This window comes from Calidris pugnax, unplaced genomic scaffold (assembly GCF_001431845.1).
Source record: "Calidris pugnax isolate Ruff unplaced genomic scaffold, ASM143184v1 scaffold18, whole genome shotgun sequence".
Taxonomy (NCBI): domain Eukaryota; kingdom Metazoa; phylum Chordata; class Aves; order Charadriiformes; family Scolopacidae; genus Calidris; species Calidris pugnax.
In genome coordinates, this window is record NW_015090812.1 from 1,778,001 (window position 1) to 1,797,426 (window position 19,426).

Consider the following 19,426-nt stretch of genomic DNA (forward strand, 5'->3'; position numbering starts at 1 on the left):
CGGGTTCCCTCAGCAGCCGCCGCCGCCGCTCCGTGCGGCCACGGAACCGAGGGTGTGGGCGAGGAGGGAATGTGTCACCTGTCTCCGGGGCAAAATTTGGGCTGTGGAGGCACCGGGTCCCGCCCCTGCCCTCCCTCGGCTGCCGGGAACCCAGCACAGGTGGCACCGCTCCGTCCCAACATGGCGGCCGCCTCCTCGCGCCTCGGCTGTCAGAGCCGCTGCCGTAGGCCGGGGACGGACGAGGAGAAGAGCTGCTGGCACGGTTCAGATTTACCTGTGCCTAAGGTGTAGGTAGGTCAGTGCACCTCTACCAGCCACATACCTGATTTCAGAGGAGGGTACAGAATTGCTTAAAAAACATCATTGTTAAATGAGGCCAAAATACCTATTCCTTCTTTTGGGGGGGCAAAGGATAGAAAGTGCCTAAGCACAATCCTGATGAGGGACTGGTTTACCCCCTCATCATGAGGTGGGGCAGCATCCCCCCCCATCCAACAGCACAGGTGGGACTGCAAAGGGCTGCGGAAGTTCTACCTTTTTTAAGTTATATTGTGGTGGTTGTTTTTTCTTTTTACTCCCCTCAGCCTCAGCGGCTGTTGTTAGTACTACCTAAACGCCATCAGACTTGGTGCCTCCTGGACTGTAGTCCACCCCACCGGCGAGGCGGGCAAAGGAGGCCTGAGAGCTCTTCCACAGCCAGTCTCATCGCCCACCCATTCTCCCCCCGTGGCCCTGAAATCACTGCCTGCACAGCTCATCAAACACCACCTGACAGGCACACAGCACGTTCTTTTCATCCTACGTATTTCACTACATGATACCTAAGATGTAGGAGTACTATTTTGTTTGATCTTTTTTGTTTCAGAGAAAAAACACACCAAAATTCTTTCACTTGCTTTCCTCTACTATATTTGTTTCATAGGAAAAACTTATTTGATCAGATCTGGGGTATGCCTGGTTCAGGATCTTCTCTTCCATAATATCCCACCTCAGACATTGCGGAGAAAAGCCTAAGTACCTTAGACTAAGAAGATGTGATTGCTCTGTCCCTCTGCTGTTTCAGCACAAGAGCTTAAGTAATTTCTCTCTCAAATAGCCTCTTCTACTAATTGATTTTACCCATATTTTATTTTTGTTAGCTGATCCTGTTTTATGAAATGTTCATACATTGCCCTACTGGAATGTGCAGGATGGCATTAAACACATCAGTGTTTAAGTCAGCCTAACGGTGAACTAAATAACTTGAATAAGACCTGTTATAGGCATCATATACTCTTCTTTTTTGCCTATTCTACTTTAAGATCCATGCTTTAATTTTGTGTTACTGATTCTACTTTGACTCACAGAGATTTAAACTGTGCTAAAAGAAATGGCAGTATTTACATTATTTTTTCCGCTTCATAGTGCTGTCCAGAATTGATAAAGGCTCAAGAGCGGACTTGGATTTCTGGAAAGCCTTTGACTGTTTCTGTCACCAAAGGTTCTTAAAGAGATTTGGTTGCCATGGGAGATCATGGGAAATCCTTATTAAAAATAGAATAAGGGATAAAAGGTTTTTACAGTAAAATCCCACAGAGTTCTGTGCTGGGATTTGTACTGTTGAGCATGCTTATTTTAGTTTTTTAATATTTTTGCTCTTTTATAATTTCTACTAGCTTTTGTTAATTTTTCCTTGACCACTTACTTTTCATTTCCTCACTGTTTCTCCTTTCTGTTGTTTTATGTCCTTTTCCCTTCTCAGGAAAGGGAAAGGGTGCCACATCCTGGCACCTGTCACTTCCTACCAACCTTTACTCAGTTTCCTGAACACGGGAAACCTACCCCTTTCACAGAAATGTGTAATTTGGCGTTTCAGCTTCTTGATTTCATACACTCTTCCTGTGCAGAGTCAACCTCTCACACACTTGCTTTCCAGGGAACGTGGAGCCAAGAGCGAGAACGCAGGCAGCAGGGCAGAGGCTTCACCATCGCCCCATCCCACAGTACCCAAGCAAGGCATGTCCAGGGATGTCCAGCCATGAGTTCAGATGTTTGGACAAGTTCATGGTGATGAGGCAAGTACAAGGTAAAGCTTGGAAGGCAAACTGCCGGTCAGGGTCAGGCCCAGCGAGGGTAACCAGAGTCAGGTGCAGTCTCATGACCAGCAGGAGGTTCTGAGGTCAAGCTGGGAATTCAGTGTACAGGTCACAGTCCAGGTCAGCGCAGTCCATGGCCAGGCACAGGCACGACTGTGACTCTGCTGAAGGCTGAGGGCACAGTGTGTGGTGGAGACACCAGGTGAGGCCATGAAGGCCTATTAGTGCACTCAGGGCCCTGACAACATACTCTGTTTCAGTGGGGTCATCTTCCATACATGCAAAAAGTGCCACAGAGAACAGTGTTCCACTAGAGGGCTGAGCAGTGCAGACAGGAGTGAAGGGTTGCACGTAATTGGATCCAGCCAAGGCCTAATACCACAGTCTCAGGGTTGCTCTTCATTCAAAAGTGTCCAGAAATAACTATTCATAAGGAATGCCTGTGCTGGAAAGGTGTTACAGACTGTGGAGAGTGCAGGGAGGCTGGCTGAGATTTGTGGGAGAGGCACTCGTCTGAAATAAAAAGCAGGCTGTACAGGTTTGGTAATCTGGGATTATGTCAGAAGAGATTGGCTCACCCATGCCCTCCTGGCTGTTGCATCCACGTCAGATGGGTGACTCCGACTGACTGAGTGCTCACCCAGATAAACCAGTATTAGCACACAGCAAGGATCTTCCTAGGGAACGTTACATTTAGTGACATACCAAATTCTACAGAGAACTATGGTACCAATAAATAAAGAAATCTGTGCAGCTATTTTACATCTTTCAAGTTGCAGCTACACAGAAGCACATGAGGAACACCACAGCACCAGCAAGCTCTGCTTAGAGCTCACCTGAAGAGCAGAAGAAGTAGTAACAAAGGGAAGCTATGTAAATTATATACAGTAAGATGGTTTGGTTTTTAAGCTTTATTGGAAATTTCTTCATGAGCTGCAGCTCACGTGAGTGTCTGTCAGCAAATTCTGGGTTTGTGCCAATCAAAGATTATGACCTATATTAACATTCTAGCAACAGGGAAGACTAGCTTGGCACCTCATACCAGGACTGTGATTCAGTCTCCTGACGTCTAATGCCCACTGTTACTACATTTTAGAGTCAGGTTAAATTACTTCTTACAATAGGAACTTATTTAAAATATGCTTACGCTTTTTGATAGTGCATCCCTTGCCTACTTGACAGAGCATCCGACAGTCTCTCAGTAAGGGTTGTCTTCCTTCCTTAACAAAAAAGAATGGTATTTGCTGCAACAATTTAAATTGCTAGGTTTAAAAATAAAGTCCAATTCCTAATTATATTTTTATATTTTCAATGGGACTTACATTATTATATCCAGTAATACGAACAATATTTACTTCAGACATCACTTGTTAGCTTGCTCAAGAAAGCTGCATATCCAGCCACTTGAGTTTTCCTGTACCTTTTGTGGAAGATACGCATGTGTCTTGTATTTTAAAAATATTCTTATTGGAAAATCCTCATTTACAGGACGGCATCTACAGGGGATTTTCTAAGCATTTGGGAACAAAGACCTCAGAATGTAAAAACACCGAACAGTGACACTTGGTGGTTAGTTATGTAACTTGCACATTTCTCGCCATTAGGAGACATGAGACAAAAAACGATCCTCAGCTTTTCAGTCATGTTTAGTAGCTTGACTGATATGATTTATGGAAGTCTGTCCTTCCCAAACACCTTTGAAAAGCTGTAAAAGCATCAAATAAACCTCATGATGTTCTGTGGCGCTGAGGCTTATTTGAATTTTTCAGATGCAGAAACTAGAACTAACCAATTACCAAAATGTGTGCAGTTAATTATTACAGAATACAAACTATTTGATACCTGCTGTATTCCCTGAGCCATACATCCCATCATAATCTCTTCCATCTTCCTGGCATATACACTCCTGCTTCCTTTTGAATCAAGCTCTGTGTGGACTGAAAGTTACTATGTTTTCATGAAAAAGGCATTGGCTACCTTTATTGTCTGACTGTGGCCAATTTAGAAGTTACTATAATCAAATGAAGATTATTCAGCATAACTGACCACCTACAGATCATAAAATATGAAGGGAAAAAACCCCACATCGTGATTCTAACATGAACTCACGTTATTTGACTGCTTGAGATCATCAGTCCTTTGCAGTCTCATGCAGGTTTGTATTTCCTGATTGCACAAGGGACGGAAGAGGCTTCCAAAAAATTGCAGGTCACTGGCAGTCAGCATTCATAGTCTTGCTTGTTCCATTCTGGTGTAAGAAGGGGGAGGAGGGGGGAACAGGGGATGGTTTATTTAATTATTGCTTTCCAATCTTACCATGAATTGCATCTTAAAAGATGTAGGTGCTACAAGAGTAGCAACTCCCAGAGCAGGGAACAGAGGAAACCATACCATGATCTGAGAAGGTGCTGTTTGAGCACGTGATACTGGCTTACCTCCTTCCTTCCTTCTGTCTTGGAAAAACAGCTTGAGGAGATGAAAGGATAAAACCAGAAAAATAAAAAGACATGGTCCTCATGGCTGAGCACAGTGTTTCAGGTTTATGCCCTCATATGATTTTTGGTTTTTTAGGTAAGGTGGGGGTAGGATGATACAGGGTATATAGTAAAAGTGTATATGGCACGGTTGGCCACCGCGACTGACTGCTGTGTCAATCTATCTTATGTGTTTGAAGGAGATCCCATTGCTTTTTCTCTGAAGATGCTCTATGGTAATTTCCAGGTCAGTTGTGCCCTGAGGGAAATGGGAGGAATGTCATGATGATGAACGTAAAATTTTTCACGATGTTGCTGATGTGTCTGTTTTGTAAAATACTCTGAAATATTTTGTCTGGCTGTTACAGGAGATGAAAGTTACTATAATCTATTCATTATCAGAAGTGTAGGAATTCTGGATATTTTGTACATTAATTCTGAAAATTAATACATTATATGAAAGTATATTCATCAAAGGAGTCTTGTATTCAGGCTTTTCTGAAAGGTGGAAATATTTTCACATGGAATAAGCATCTTTCAAGTACTTTCACATTAGATGGAAATACTTTCATCACTTGAGGCCCTTCTTGGAAGTCATTCAACTATGAGAACACTTGCTTTTAATAAAAGACTGTTTAAGCCAGTGGGATTCCTGGAATTCCTGAGCCATTTATGCTCTTCTATACACTTTTCTTAGCACATATTAACTCAATGAACATTTTCTTTGATCCTTACAGACTTAATGGTGGTAAGAAATAGTCATCTCATTAAAACCATGAAGGCTTAGACTGGCATTAGTAGTCTGTTTTACAATTAATTTTGTTTTGACTGGAGTAATTCTGGGGTCCTTGGTTACAAACTTTCAGGTATAGCCCATGTGATACGGGGAGTGTGTATATAATAGAGCACAACTGCATCTACACCTGTTACATAGAATAATAGTAACACAATTACTCTGTTGTTATTTTAGTATATTTAGTTTGTTATAGTAGTTTCAGAAAAAAATAGCAAGTACCTATAAAAATATTAACTAAGGTTTATCATATGTCAGTGAAGTAGGCATTGAAAAACTGAAACAGATGTTACTCTAACAATATTGCTAACATCAGCTATGCAGATAACATTTTAATACAGAGAATATTAAATTGCAAAGTAGGATTCTATTGTTAATCTCATGCATAAAACAAGTAAATGAAACCTAGTCTAGGGTCCCCCCCTAGACTTGTCTTTTATCTTTTGTTGGAGGAAGAAGAGAAGGGGAAAGGAGCTGACTGGACAGAGAGCCTGCTTCGACTTGATTTGGAGCAATTCTTAAGTTACTTGCCCCAGTAATTCAGAGCCATAGGCTCCACAGAGATGTGGCTTCTTTTTAAATTATATATGTGAGTGTCTCTGGCCAGTCCACTGTCTCTAAGTCCTCCTGGGGAAAGGAAATTCACTTGCAAGGTCAAAAAGAAAAAGACAAGATGGAGTATGTGAGGACTACCTTACCTGGTCACTCCTTAAAGAGCTAGAAAAGATGGATGCAGAGAATGACAGATTATCTCTGCTACTTAGTATACTGTAATTCCCATGGTGGGGGCGTTAGAGAAAAGATGGAAATAATGCTAGAGAGCCAAAAGTCATGATATCTCATTATATTCCATAAAAAAAACTATACTGGAAACAAAGCAGGTGGAAAAAGACCTACATTTATAAAAAAGATTGGGACCAGATCTTTGCAATTGTATCTTTTGGTTTCATACAGGAGGAGAATAAATGCTTAACATCTTTAAGGAATGATCTGCCTCAGCTATCTCACAGAAACATCTAAGAATTGGGAACTTTTGTGAACAGTGACTTGAGCAGGATAAAAGATTTACACCTCTACGACATCAGTTTTCCTCAACAAGACCTCACTTTGTCACTGTAACCTTCCCTCTTAGCAGGCTCTCTTGCTGCCTCAGTTGTTTTTCTAACATTTGTCAATCTCGTATCTATGCTTTTCTATTTCTGGCTTTTTGTTTACTTTCTCATAGATAACTGCACTTCTATTTTAGTACTCTTATCTTTTTTTCAGTGAACAAGGTCACAAGTGAAAGTGAGCTTTGGCAATTTCAGTATTTTAATTCCAGCTGACACTAATTGACATCATGGAACTGTTTGCACTGTCATGGTAGCAGCTCCTTTACAAGTTCACCTGTATTAAATTTCTCAGATTCCATTTCAGTTGGTGCCAGTAACAAAAAATTCAGTTCTGGGACATGAACTATGACAGAGACATATTTGTCACAAACAAATCCACATCTATACTTTCAAGTCCTGTTTCCACAGGTGCATTGAAAAGGCAGCATCATGTTGTGACTTCATTTGACTAAGGCACTGCTTTGGCAAGTGGTTTTGTGTCCCAACAAGACCATTTGGTTTGTAGATTCTGATCCTGAGAACATCCTTGCAATTCTTTACTATTGTGCACCAAATACTTTCAGTTTTCACCACGGACTACTCCATGAATAAGCTCACGAGCATGTTTTTTTCAGGATCAGGGAAATCACAAACTTCATTTCCAAGAAGAAGTGATCCCTTTAAATTGATTCTGTGCCAGGGTACTAGTACGTAGTCTTGCACAGAGAAACTAATTATGTTAATGTCTAATCTCTCTAAAGAAATGCAAAATAATTTTCCCTCTAAATAAATGCAAAACTCTATGTTCCATTGTACATATTATATACCAATCTCATCTTATTCAGAAACATTATCATTGGTATACAAGGTTCGCTGAATGAACTGTTAATAACTTGTTCATTTCCATTACTTTAAAGTTGAAAATTAACAGTGAGGTTATGAAAGACTCATCCTTTGTCAACATCTATAAGTAGATGTGAAAAACTACTAAAAGATGTGTTTTCAAATAGAGTATTTAAATAGTATTTTCTAGTTGAAGAAGAAAAGCCTGTGATCAAAAAGAGAAACACTAGGTGAAAATGGGGTAAACTATCAGTTGTTATTAACACAGAAATGTCTAAATCCCAGCCATAGTTGAACAGAGCAGGGTAGCTGTAGGTACATAGAGCATAAGGGGAATTGTTCTGATACTCACACAACATTTATATATTTATATATTGGATAGGCCAGTTAGCATGCGCCGGTCAAAACTGAGTTCAGATTTCCCATCATTTTTATATCACTATAATTTTTCTTTTTGTTTTTTTCCTTTGAAAATAAGCTTCAATTTGCCTAAAAAAAATTGAACACATTTTCTTTCATGTTTCAAGGCTCTCTTGATATAGCATATTCCAAAGAGTGCAAGCCAACTCCTACAGCAGTGGGGTCGAGCCTCTTTCTAACAGATTGCTCGCTCTAAGCAGTGCCAGGGAGGTTACAATTATTTTTATTGGCATCTCTAAGAAAATTACATTTTGCACTTGCATAATTTTTTTTAGATTAAAGTTAGAATTGTTTGATTTTACTAGCTGTTCACTTACGTTACCATTTCATGAGATTTCTCTCTTGCTTTCCTGATGCTCTTCACTGGCAGCTGGTCTGACACGTTCCGCTCTTGAACAGGAACTGGGTTCACAGCGGTTCCTGTAGCTTAGCTCCTTGTTCTAGCAGAACACTGTAAAGCTGGGCTACATACCCAGCAGCCACCACTCCTACATCCCAGGATGGAACTAGGTCACAGCTGGGACTCGCTGGGAGTTCATCATGCAAAACTCCATCCCAGCTGGAAAACCCCTGGTTTGTGTCAAATGCCATGACACTGGCAAAACACTGCCAGGAAGGGTTATTTATACTTCTCAGTCCCATCTTTGTACTTACAAGTCCCAATTTTTGGTTAGGTAAGCTTTTGCGGAGTAGAATAAGAAACTTTATTTGCAAAACTGGGAATTAATAATGCAATAATATGAGTGGTTGGCATGAACAGACCAGTGTTGGCTTTGATGGGGCTGTTCGACTATGCAAAATAACTCAGGCACATAAGTGTTTGCCAGCTCAAACTCCAAAGCCAAAATGACAAGCTTGTGATCAGTGCACAGTAATACTTCTGCTGTTGTTGTGCTTTAAGGCCTCAACCAAAGATCTAGGGCTGAAAAAGCCCAACCTACAATTACACAAAATGGATCCAAGATTGCAACTTTCAGTTATGTACTGGGACCAAAAATGTTAGCAAAACAATTGGAATGGCTGGCTATGGGCAATCATGTTTTTAATGATTTAATGAATAGATTCACAGAAATTTAAGAGATTTCCTTAAATCCATTCTTCTTTGTGTCCATTATCCTTCTCAAAATATTCTGGAGCTATGTGAAAGGAACCTTGCTATTATTAACAGTCTTTCTCTAACAAACAAGCATGGCCAAATTCAATTGAGTTAAACCTAATAAAATCTCAGTTTCCCTGTTAAAGACTGGGTGCTGAGTGAAATTGTTAGAAGAGTGCAGATTCCCTGCTGCCCTGCATCTAGCTCTGCCTGGGGTGGGGAGAACTGTAATGATAACCCAGCAATAATAGGTTTAGAGTGACGTAAAAAATGGAACCAAAATCCTGCTTATGGAAACAATGCAGAATTCAGCATCCAGTTTCCAAGGGTAGTGTGTGTGTTAGGCAAGGCATAAGTGACAACAAAAGAGCCATAGCACTGTCCATACAGCCCCTGGCAAGTAAAAGGAAATATTCTGGGCTTATTTCACCTTCACAAGATGTCTATAATCTTTTTGCTATAATTTAGTTAGAGGGGGTTTCACCTCTGTATTAAAACCATTCAGATCATTTTTTTGAGTTAGGACTAATCAAATGCTCCAGTGGCCGACCTAAAATCGATTTAATCTGTTCAAACAGGTTTTCCAATGTATAAACATTCCTGTCTAAAAATCACAGGAATAACTGACATCTTTGTTAGCAGCCTTTATGAATTTAACATATTTTGCAGAGTAGGTGGGAAAAGGTTGGAGAGAGTGAGCTGTGCTCACATATTTGGGGAGTCCATCAGGGTAAAGCATTTTACTAGGAGAGCCTGGAGAGGATGCCCCTGCTTACAGTGTGTCAGTTCTCTGGGTAAAGAAACGGCTCCAGCTTCTGCATCTGTCAGTCTGGCACCTTTAATAAGTAACTAAATCACACTGTAGATTTGTATACATACTTGGATAAATAATAAATGACAGCTCTCACACTGGCATGCGAGCACGCCTGCGTACCCAGGGCAGGAAATCGCATACGCTATTTCATTTGTTGCCAATTTATCTCTAACAAAGTGAGGAAGATGCCCTGGGGACTGGTGACTAACAAGGAGCATTGTTTATGCTACAAATCCCATCCGGTTATTAGTCTTTGAAAAGTGCTTTGTTTAGCTTATCAGTGCTTCAGCAGGAATGCCAGGGGCATTATTTTTGTTCCAAGTGTATTCCTATTCCAATATTACTGACTCCTGCTCCACTCCTCCACGAGAGGTTATGTGTTACCTGAGGGCTGAAAACTCAGCATGTGCTTCGATGCCGTGTTGAATCAGGATCAGGATGGTGAACGCTGCACAAAACCAACCCCTTAACAGGTTTCCTCATTAATTTTGCCACATTCAATTGGAGAACAATCTTTACAGAAATCAAACCTACAGAAATGAAACCTTTCTTAAGGACAATAGAGCATGACAAAGAATAAATACCTTATGAAGTATATGCGCCTGTCAATTAAAATTATTTTAGCACATTAGACTTTCTGCTTGAATTCTATACTTGATTAATTGGACAATACTGTGTTACACAATCCAATTCTGCAGTTATGCAATTCCAGAGTATCACAAGTGTCTGGCAAGTTTTAAGCCTGTTTCCCAACAGTACTGATAAGCCGCTACTCTATCAGATGATCAAAATACCTGTAGTGTGTCCTTGATCAAGTTAAAATTTAAAAATAGAAATGCAATTTTTTTATTGCATTCAGGTATCTTTTCAATAACGTTAAGCATCTTTTGGGGGGAGAAGATTTATTTAGATGTTTTAGAAAGAGAAGTCTAATGGTTTTTCTCCTGTTTTGTCCTGTGATTTTTAGCAGATTTGCTTTATTTAAGGGAAAAAAAAAACCCATCACTGTAATTTTGAAAACCTGACAGACCCTTGCCATTGGGCAACTTAGTTAATAATTGACAAAGACCCATAGCTGGCCTTAATGAATGATTCCACACCATCACTGTCAGTGGGTGTAGCTTACTCAGCTGCTCTCAAACATTTCTGGAAAGAGGAATGGTAAGCCCACCTTCTTGTAGTTCTTCTGAACCACGGTAGGAAGTCTTCATTAGAATGGTTATCAATAAATAATTGAAGTATTTATTTATACTTTTAATCATTAGATTGCTTTTGGAAAATCTGCATTAATTAATTCTTCCCTTTAAAATATGTCATTTTTTAATTTGCTTGTGATTAGGTTAAATATGTATCGTCAAATAATGAGCTGTCCGGTGTATCCTCCCTGATCATCTTAATTGGCCTTGTAATTGAGAAACGGAGCAGCTGCTCCCCTATCAAAGGAATCTCACCAAGAGGTCACACTGTATCATGCCTTGTAACAAGTTTAAACCTCAAAGCAAGGTCTATTTTACTTCTAAATAATGGCAAATGTTCATGCAAAAATGAATAAACGTTTGCTAGCTGCTAAGTGCTTTTTAAACTTTAATTCCCTCTCTTCAAACATGCTAATGAGAACAGACTTATCACTGATGCTTTAAAACTGAATTTCCTTGTGGTAAAACTGAAAGATGTTTTGAGCTGAGCTGCGTCATGGAGATAAAGGTTTATACCCAGGAGCTTCTGGCTCCATAATCAACAATCTGATCACTACTTCACGCCTTTATTTTACGTGCAAGTATTAAAAATGTACCAAATCTAGTGGCCGTGTTTTAGTGCAGCAGGCTTGATTTTGCAGAATTCTACTAGAGTTATTTTCTGAAATGCTTAGCTTTCGCTTTAAGCCAAAAGGTGTGTCCAGATTTGAAAAGATCTCCTTTTCCTCAAGAATCTGACTGTCACATAGGGAACTTCTGGGTCTGAAGAGTTTCAAAGCCTGGCCCCCGATGAGGTACCAACATGGAGAATTCTTTTGCAAATCTGGTCCCCAAAGCAAGTAACACTTGGGGTGCTCACTGAGAAAGGAATATAAACATAAGGACCTGATTTTAGAAAAACTTGTGGCAGAATTTAAGACTTTCTCTGGACCTTTGGATTCTAAGTTTGTTTTTTAGAATAATTCACTTCTGAATTTTGGGTGGGGTTTTTTTTCCCATTTCTTCCAAATGAAGTAAATTGAGCAGAATTTAAGACTTTCTCTGGATCTTTGGATTCTAAGTCTATTTTTTAGAATAATTCGCTTCTGAATTTTGGGTGGGGTTTTCCCATTTCTTCCAAATGAAGTAAATTGATTTCTGCTACATTTAACCTTCCCATTCTGGCTGCAGTGAGATTCCCAAGAAAATATGGGCTAAAACACCAATATTTTAGGGTTTTTAAAGATTAACTGTAGACAAAAGCTTACAATAATATTTAGAAAATCATAAAGAAAATCTTGACGTAGTTATCATAGAATCATCCTTCATATAACCCAGTGGGAAGACTGTGCTTGTAAAGTAGGAGGAATTCCTGAGCGTCCCTCTGTCTCTCAGACTTGGGAATGGTCTTATTTCAAAACTCACCAGGTTTGAATCCTGAAAGAACTTCCAAACTTGGTTTTCTGTGCTAAGCTTTGCAGCACTCCTTAATTTGACTGCAGCTCATCAAGTTATTAGAACATGATGCTTCTGGTGACAAATGGTGCAAGTTTGCCCCACTTCTCCCAGAGCAGAGATGTTCCTGGCACAAGAGCATAATTTCCAGGTGCTACATATATACAGAAAGTCTTGACCTAGTTATCATAGAATCATCCTTCATATAACCCAGCGGGAGGACTGTGCTTGTAAAGTATGAGGAATTCTTGAGTGTCCCTCTGTCTCTCAGACTTGGGAATGGTCTTATTTCAAAACTCACCAGGTTTGAATCCTGAAAGAACTTCCAAACTTGGTTTTCTGTGCTAAGCTTTGCAGCACTCCTTAATTTGACTGCAGCTCATCAAGTTATTAGAACATGATGCTTCTGGTGACAAATGGTGCAAGTTTGCCCCACTTCTCCCAGAGCAGAGATGTTCCTGGCACAAGAGCATAATTTCCAGGTGCTACATAGAATTCTTCCATAGTTCCCTTTTTATTCATTAAAGCTGCTTTACAGTATCAGTCTGGCATTATCCAGGCCTGGAGTTTTCAAAGGTGAGATGGGCACCAAGATGCAAATACAAGGCTATGAAATAGTAACTTTTATGGGCACTCTCAAAGTTTCCAGCCTAAAATGTCAACAGGAATGACAATTTTAATTACTGCTTTTTACCCTACTCCATGAGAGGAAGCTTCCAAAAAATCTGTCATTTTAAGCTAAGTCACACTAAATATTTTATTTTGTTAAGACTATTTAATGCCATTAAAAAGTCACAGTCTCATGAAACAAAATACTAACTGCCATAATCGCTGCTTCAATCTCTAACTCAATCTGCTGGTTCCAATGTTCAAAGGCTGGCTCAGGATTTTGGAAGGGGTAAATTAATTCTGGCAGACTTATAGCTATGTCAGATATCATCTGTCTTCTCTTTCTATCAGATCCAGCTGGGCGGTCCCCCTGTAACTAGGATAAAGCCGACTCGGAACATCATTTTGAGTGCTTGGACTAAATAAATCAGAAATTTGATTATGGGCACATAATCTATTAAAAATAAATGAAAGATTGGGCTTGTTTTTCCTAGTCTATCTACTCAGGGCAGGACTAAGCCACTGAAATCTTTGCTGAAGGTGACTCCGAGTCTCTTTTTCCCCTAAAATGCCCTGTTGATGTAAGATTGGCTATTCCAGGTCAAACCAGGGCCATCTTGCCCTCTCTGCGGCAACAGATGTCTACAGAATAAAGAAACATTAATGATGCTTCCCCAGAATGCTCTTTCATTCTCTAGGGGCTTCCTCAGTCAGAGGTGCTACCTCTGCATTTAATAGGACTTGAAGCCCAGTACTTGTTGAACTCAGAAATTTTATCATCCATAACAAGAACATCCCCTGCTTAATTGTAAATGTAAAGAACTGATTATTATTTTCCCTTGGAATTTGCCACCTGTTGGTCATACTGCCAGAGCTGGTCGAGTTTCCCACCATGCTTCATTCAGTAAGAGAGATTACAAGAAGATAAAAAAGGCTGCTTATTATAGAATCATAGAATCATAGAATTTCCCAGGCCGGAAGGGACCTCCAAAGGTCATCTAGTCCGACCTCCCCGCAGTCAGCAGGGACACCCCCAACTAGACCAGGTTGCCCAGGGCCTCGTCGAGCCTCTCCTTGAATATCTCCAGGGAAGGGGCCTCAACCACCTCCCTGGGCAACCTGTTCCAGTGCTCCACCACCTTCACAGTGGTATCAAGGTTGAATGATTTTTCTTCATTGCATACATGCACATGTTCTGCACCCAGTGTCATTAGTACAGCATCATTGCCTGGTTCTTTAATTCACAGAGGCCTAACTCTAACTCAAATGCTCTGAAGAGCCTTTTCAAGGTTTCATGGCCAACTTGTCCTCAGCTGCCGGGTTCCCAGCCCTCCGCGTGGGAGCTTACCTCAGCAGCCAGAACCGGCATCACACGGCAACGCAGCAACATTCCATTTTCCTATTTTCTGAACAGCACAAACTCTGTTTCTGCAGACTTGCTCATTAAGTCAGCAGAAGATGAGTCATCTGGAAAAAAACTATAATCATTTGTCCCCTAGGAGTCATATAGTAAGTTAATTATTGTACAACACATTCTAATGCAGAATACACAAGCAGTTTCAACTTGTTGAGGTTGCAGAGGTCAAGAGAGCTTTTCAGAATTTCCATCAGTTACGGTCTGGGAATGCTGGGTTTCCCTGGATTTGGTATCTATTGCATAATCAGAAACACATTTGGTTCCCTTTGTTGTATGAGACAAAGCTAAAGAAATGTGTCTGTTATTACTTTGCAAAAATAAAGAGTAGATACCTAATCGGCTTAGGTAATGTATTACATGTTTATAAACACAACTGCTCTGGGGCAGTTCCTCAGCTGATGAAAACTATTACAGCTTCTATCAGTTGAAATAATGCTCTTCTGAATATGCAAATACCCCACCAGTATTGCACGGGAAGTCAAAATATAGGAAGATAATGTGCCATGTGGATTTTGGGTAGAATTGTGGTAAACCTGCTTCCCTGGAGTTCACCTGTCAGCGTGCTGGACTTGAATCTGGTCACTGTGGTGTTTTGGTTATTCATATCCAGTCACCCCGGCTTTCTTGGGCTATTGTGTGGTTGTTATCTCAGCAGGAGATAATCTTATCAGTGCACAGAGAGGAAAACCTGAAAACAATGTAAACGCCCTCAGCATCTGAATTTTTTCTGTTGAGAATCAGAAACAAATACATCTATAACTGCACAAACCATTAAGGAGAAAGACTTTTTCCAGTAGATATGGTATGCTGTTGTAAAACCCCCAGTTGTTATTTACAGATCCTGATTATAGAAAGGAAAGACTGATATTAAAGGCACCAATTTAAAATTACTAATTTGGTGAGCTCATAATTTTAGAAATGGCTCTGGCAAGAGACCTGGTTTCCTACTCATTCCTTTGGCAGACCTACATGATGACTTCTCTCTTTGAATTATTACATTAGTAAAATTAATTACTTAAATTTTTTTTTTTTCTGTTATCAAATGAACTTGAATCTTCACAGTCACTCTGGATCTTCCAGTATTTGACAAGCAAAATATAGAATCTATTCAATTTTCTTCTTATGAAAACTTCTATAAATAGGTCAAACACTTGGAAGTGTATTCATTGATCTGTCATGCAGCCAGGTGCCAATCAGGTATCTGAAAAACAAATAAGGAATCCAAATTGGGCACCAGGGGACAGAAAGCATATGGTGACAGTGCAACCATCTCAGCTGAATGCCTTACTGCAGTAATGGGGAAATAATACCCATTCCATGTAATGCTGCATCTCTGTGGTCATTAAGAAACCTGTGAAGTTTGTCAATTTTTGATCAAAATACAAAATACAACCGTAATTGGCACCGTATCCTGTTGAACCTCGCTAAGCATGTGTAGGCAGTGGGAGACAATCAGTAACCTTCCAGAACCTGCCTTAAAGTGGAGAAACTTCTTGGAAGCTCCCTCCCAATTTCAGAAGCGCTCCTCTGTTTCTGACACTGACAGGAACATTGAACTTTTTCTTTGAGAAACATAACTTTTTCTTGAGAAAGAAAGGACACTAACCACATTATTATTACATTTTTTTCAAAGACTAATCTTATTGTGGCTATGGCAATTGAACATACGAGTAAATGCGAGCTTCTCCATGGTGTGCTAAGATGAAGTAGGTAGGTCCACCATCCATGACAGATTATTTAATGCATCATAATAACGGTAGCAAAAACTTTCAATGATGATAACGAATCAATATCAAGTAATAATGTTTTTTTTAACTCCCACTGTATCAAACAGTCTTGGCATGGATGAATGTACTGCCAAATAGATTTTTCCTTCATTCAGGCAATGATTTAGGGGCAAAGACTGGAAGAGCAATGTACATCCTTCAGACTTTCCCCTACAGAAATATTATAACACAAATGTGCTTCAAAATTCCTCTTTAGCATTTCAGAGGCTTACAAAAATTCTTATCTTCCCGGTGCAAAAACAAAGCTCAATATTATTCTTAATTATAGACTTTGCTAAGCAAAGGGAAGGATTGTTTGGAAGCAATTTATTTACTAAAAGGAGGTTTTTTGCTTCATAGCCAATGATGTACTAAGGATGCCATTCTGCCACCCAAGGCAGGCAGAGAGAGCCCTGGACTTTATTTCAGAACATTTAAGTGACAGACATTACTACAAAGGAGGAGGGAAAAAGATCCAAAAGCTACTGAGGCAGACTCCGGGTGCTGTCTGACTAATAATGACAGCTGGAGAAGCCAGTGGCTCAAACTCTCCTGGCTTTCCAAACATCAATATTATCCAGCGGTGTGTGGAAATATTACTGGAAGTAGAAACGTGGCATCATGATCTTCCCTCTGACCCTGGTCCTTTCTGTAGAATTACACAAAGCACCTCATTTCTTTGTGCCTCATTTTCATTATCTGCCAAGGTAATGATTAGTTATGCGTGACATCTATACTTAGTTTCTGTGACTCTCTGCTAAACATAGCAAATTATTATTAATTAACTAAACATGTCAATCAAAACACCAACTTACTGAAGACTCTGTACTACCTCTCTTCCAGGAATCACTCCAAATTTGGCAACCTGGTAATCACAGTGACTTCAGCTGTCCCATCTGTCTCCAGACACCTACTTGCCCAGTACAAACCAACTGTGGACATTTATTCTGTGGTAAGTTTTCTGGACTGATGCTGCAGTGCTTATACAAGGTACTTCTTACAGACATCTCCAGCCCTGTGTTAGAGCCTGTACCAAGCCCTTATCCCTGGAATTAATGTAAGTTCTCTCACTAGAAGCAGAAGTCCCACCTTTGTATCCCCCCTCCTCAAAAGCCTTAAGACAAGAGGCCACAGATCATATTGCAGGATACTCTTAAATTACAACACAAACTTGTGAAATGGGTAAATCGTGCAGGAAAAACACTTTGTACCCAACTACATACACACAAAAAAAACCCCTTACAAAAATCAACAGTCTAATAATCATAGTTTGTGACTGTAAAAGTCTTATCTTCAAGCACAAACTCACTTCTGCAAAAGCAGCTTGTCTTTTTATATCAGTACTCAACTGCATAAAACTCCAGCCATCCCATAAAATTGGTTTGGATTGTATTTATATTGGTGAAAATCAGGAGTAAAACACCATGGTTTCAGGTCTGATTCTGTTCCACAGACTTGCTTCCCATGTGAAACAGTGGCCTAAAAGAAAGCAGCAGTGATCTAGAGCAAGATGACATAATTACCTGTAAAAGGTCCTGTAAAAGCTTTCTAAAAAAAAAGGTTAGTTTAAGTTACATATTAAACAATTGAGAAAAAAAGTGAGTTTCTAGTCTTCTTTTAATCTGTTTATCTTTTTCTAAGTGAATCTGTGTGATCATGTAGGGAAAAAGCGTTCAAATATCTCATTGCGATGGATGTTCAGTAACTGTTTATTCCAGCCCAGGATCTGTCTTAACAGGAAAGGGCCAGACCCAGATTTTAGAAGGTCCTTCTGCTGAGGCTGCCTGTGGTGTGGTCTCCTGTCCTCACCCACTGCACTTGCAGTCACCAGATAATCTAAGTAAACACATAATTCTGTAGTGAAATGTGTCTGCTAAATGCCTTCTTTGAGGCTGCTCTCTTTACAGAGACCTTAAAGCAAGTGCCAGTTATATTTACAAGCCACTTACACTTTTTTCACCATGTAAAAGTGTTATAAAAAGACCCAAACACAAATGAGAGCAAGGGACTATGCTGTTAATGCTGGTGCAATAAAAGCGCATTTTTATCTTTAGGAAGTGTCATTTTTCTCTAAATTGAAATGATACTCACACAGCACAACTCCTCATCGCCATCACCACTATCTCCATCTTCTGAAACCACAACACATCAGTGGATCACCAACAGCGAGGGACACTTTGTAGGGCTCACCTACCTTATAACTAACTTTGGGTTGTTTCATGTTTTTATAACATTGTTTTATAACATACAGGAAAAAGATGCTTTGAATACAACACACTCCAGGACAAACAGTAAGCATATGGCCTCAAAACCTGTTTCAAATAATGTCAGAGAAGTTAGAGTTTCAAGTACAAAGACAGACATAACAATGGAGATCATCTGCTTTCCTCTTTCTCTGGCCTGGTTAATTTTCCCTTTTCCATCTGTGAATATGACATAATGATATGGACTTTATTTTTTCTTTATTTTGAGACCTGCAGAGGAGAAGTATTCTATACAAACTTGGTATATATTGTTATTGTTAGCTGTACACATTTAGCTAGGCTTTACTTTCCTGAAGTACATCATCATTTACACTCTGAAGCCTTGATTCCAGTGCAATGCATTCTATATGTTATGACTATGTTTATATAGTAGAAGCGGCCTCTGTAACATGTCTGTTTTTCATGTCTTAAACCAATAAAACTTTACATTGGGCTTATCAAAACCATTCTGCATAGATCTAAGTCTGTTGTGACTGAAATGGGTAATAAAACTTCTCTTGATGCCCTGTGGAACGGAGCTAAAACAACACTGAGCTCTCTTAATAAATTCCGCTCTGGTAAAAGTTTTATTTAAAAAATGTGGTCAACCCAGAGCTTTTAAAGAAGATTAATGTGGACTTATAAAAAATGTCTGATTTTATTATTAGTAGTAATTCATACAGTTTGTCCTGAAGTTTTCCTTTTCAGCTTCAGTTTGAACCATATGTTCAGGAAGTTCAACTGAAAAGCGATCCTTGAGCAATATTATTTTTTTCTAATTAACAATAACCACAGAGGTATTTTAGAGAAACCTACGGACTTCCTCAGAAGGTTGCGTAGCAGAGCCAGATTAAACTGGGATTTTGTCTTGTTTCATGAAAAATGCACCGAAGCACAAATAGGTCAACTTCAGAGGAGGCCTTCCTTTCCTGTTCTACTAAACAAAGGATTCTGCATGCAGCAAATTTTAATTTCCACAGAGTTCTTTTTTGAAAGCCTTAGAACTATGGGATCTACCAGTGCCCCATTGCCACTACCGGGACTGAGCAACAGAGCCGTGTTGGATCATGACACAGGATCTGGATCCAGAAGGTCAAAGTGGTTCCTGAAGTCAGGCACGGTGCTTCTCCAGTGCAGAAGTTGAAGGGAAAGCTG

The 19,426-nt window shown here is 39.8% G+C and overlaps 1 protein-coding gene across 5 annotated transcripts in view; it reads left to right on the forward strand.

Annotated features, from left to right (window-relative positions):
- Positions 1-8: 8 nt before the first annotated feature.
- Positions 9-19,426, forward strand: part of LOC106886314 (E3 ubiquitin-protein ligase RNF170-like) — a 44,428-nt gene continuing 25,010 nt past the window's right edge. For 3 of the 5 annotated variants that reach the window (XR_001411629.1, XR_001411630.1, XM_014939105.1), the window contains exons 1-3: positions 9-291; positions 1,916-2,054; positions 16,872-16,980. Coding sequence is in view for 3 of the 5 variants with exons in the window: in XM_014939105.1 (XP_014794591.1) it covers positions 2,028-2,054; positions 16,872-16,980 (136 nt within the window). In the remaining 2 variants the exon portion in view is untranslated. Of the gene's footprint in view, positions 296-1,915; positions 2,055-10,728; positions 10,768-16,871; positions 16,981-19,426 lie in introns of those variants that run through there. The other 2 variants (XM_014939106.1, XM_014939107.1) reach the window with 2 other exon arrangements.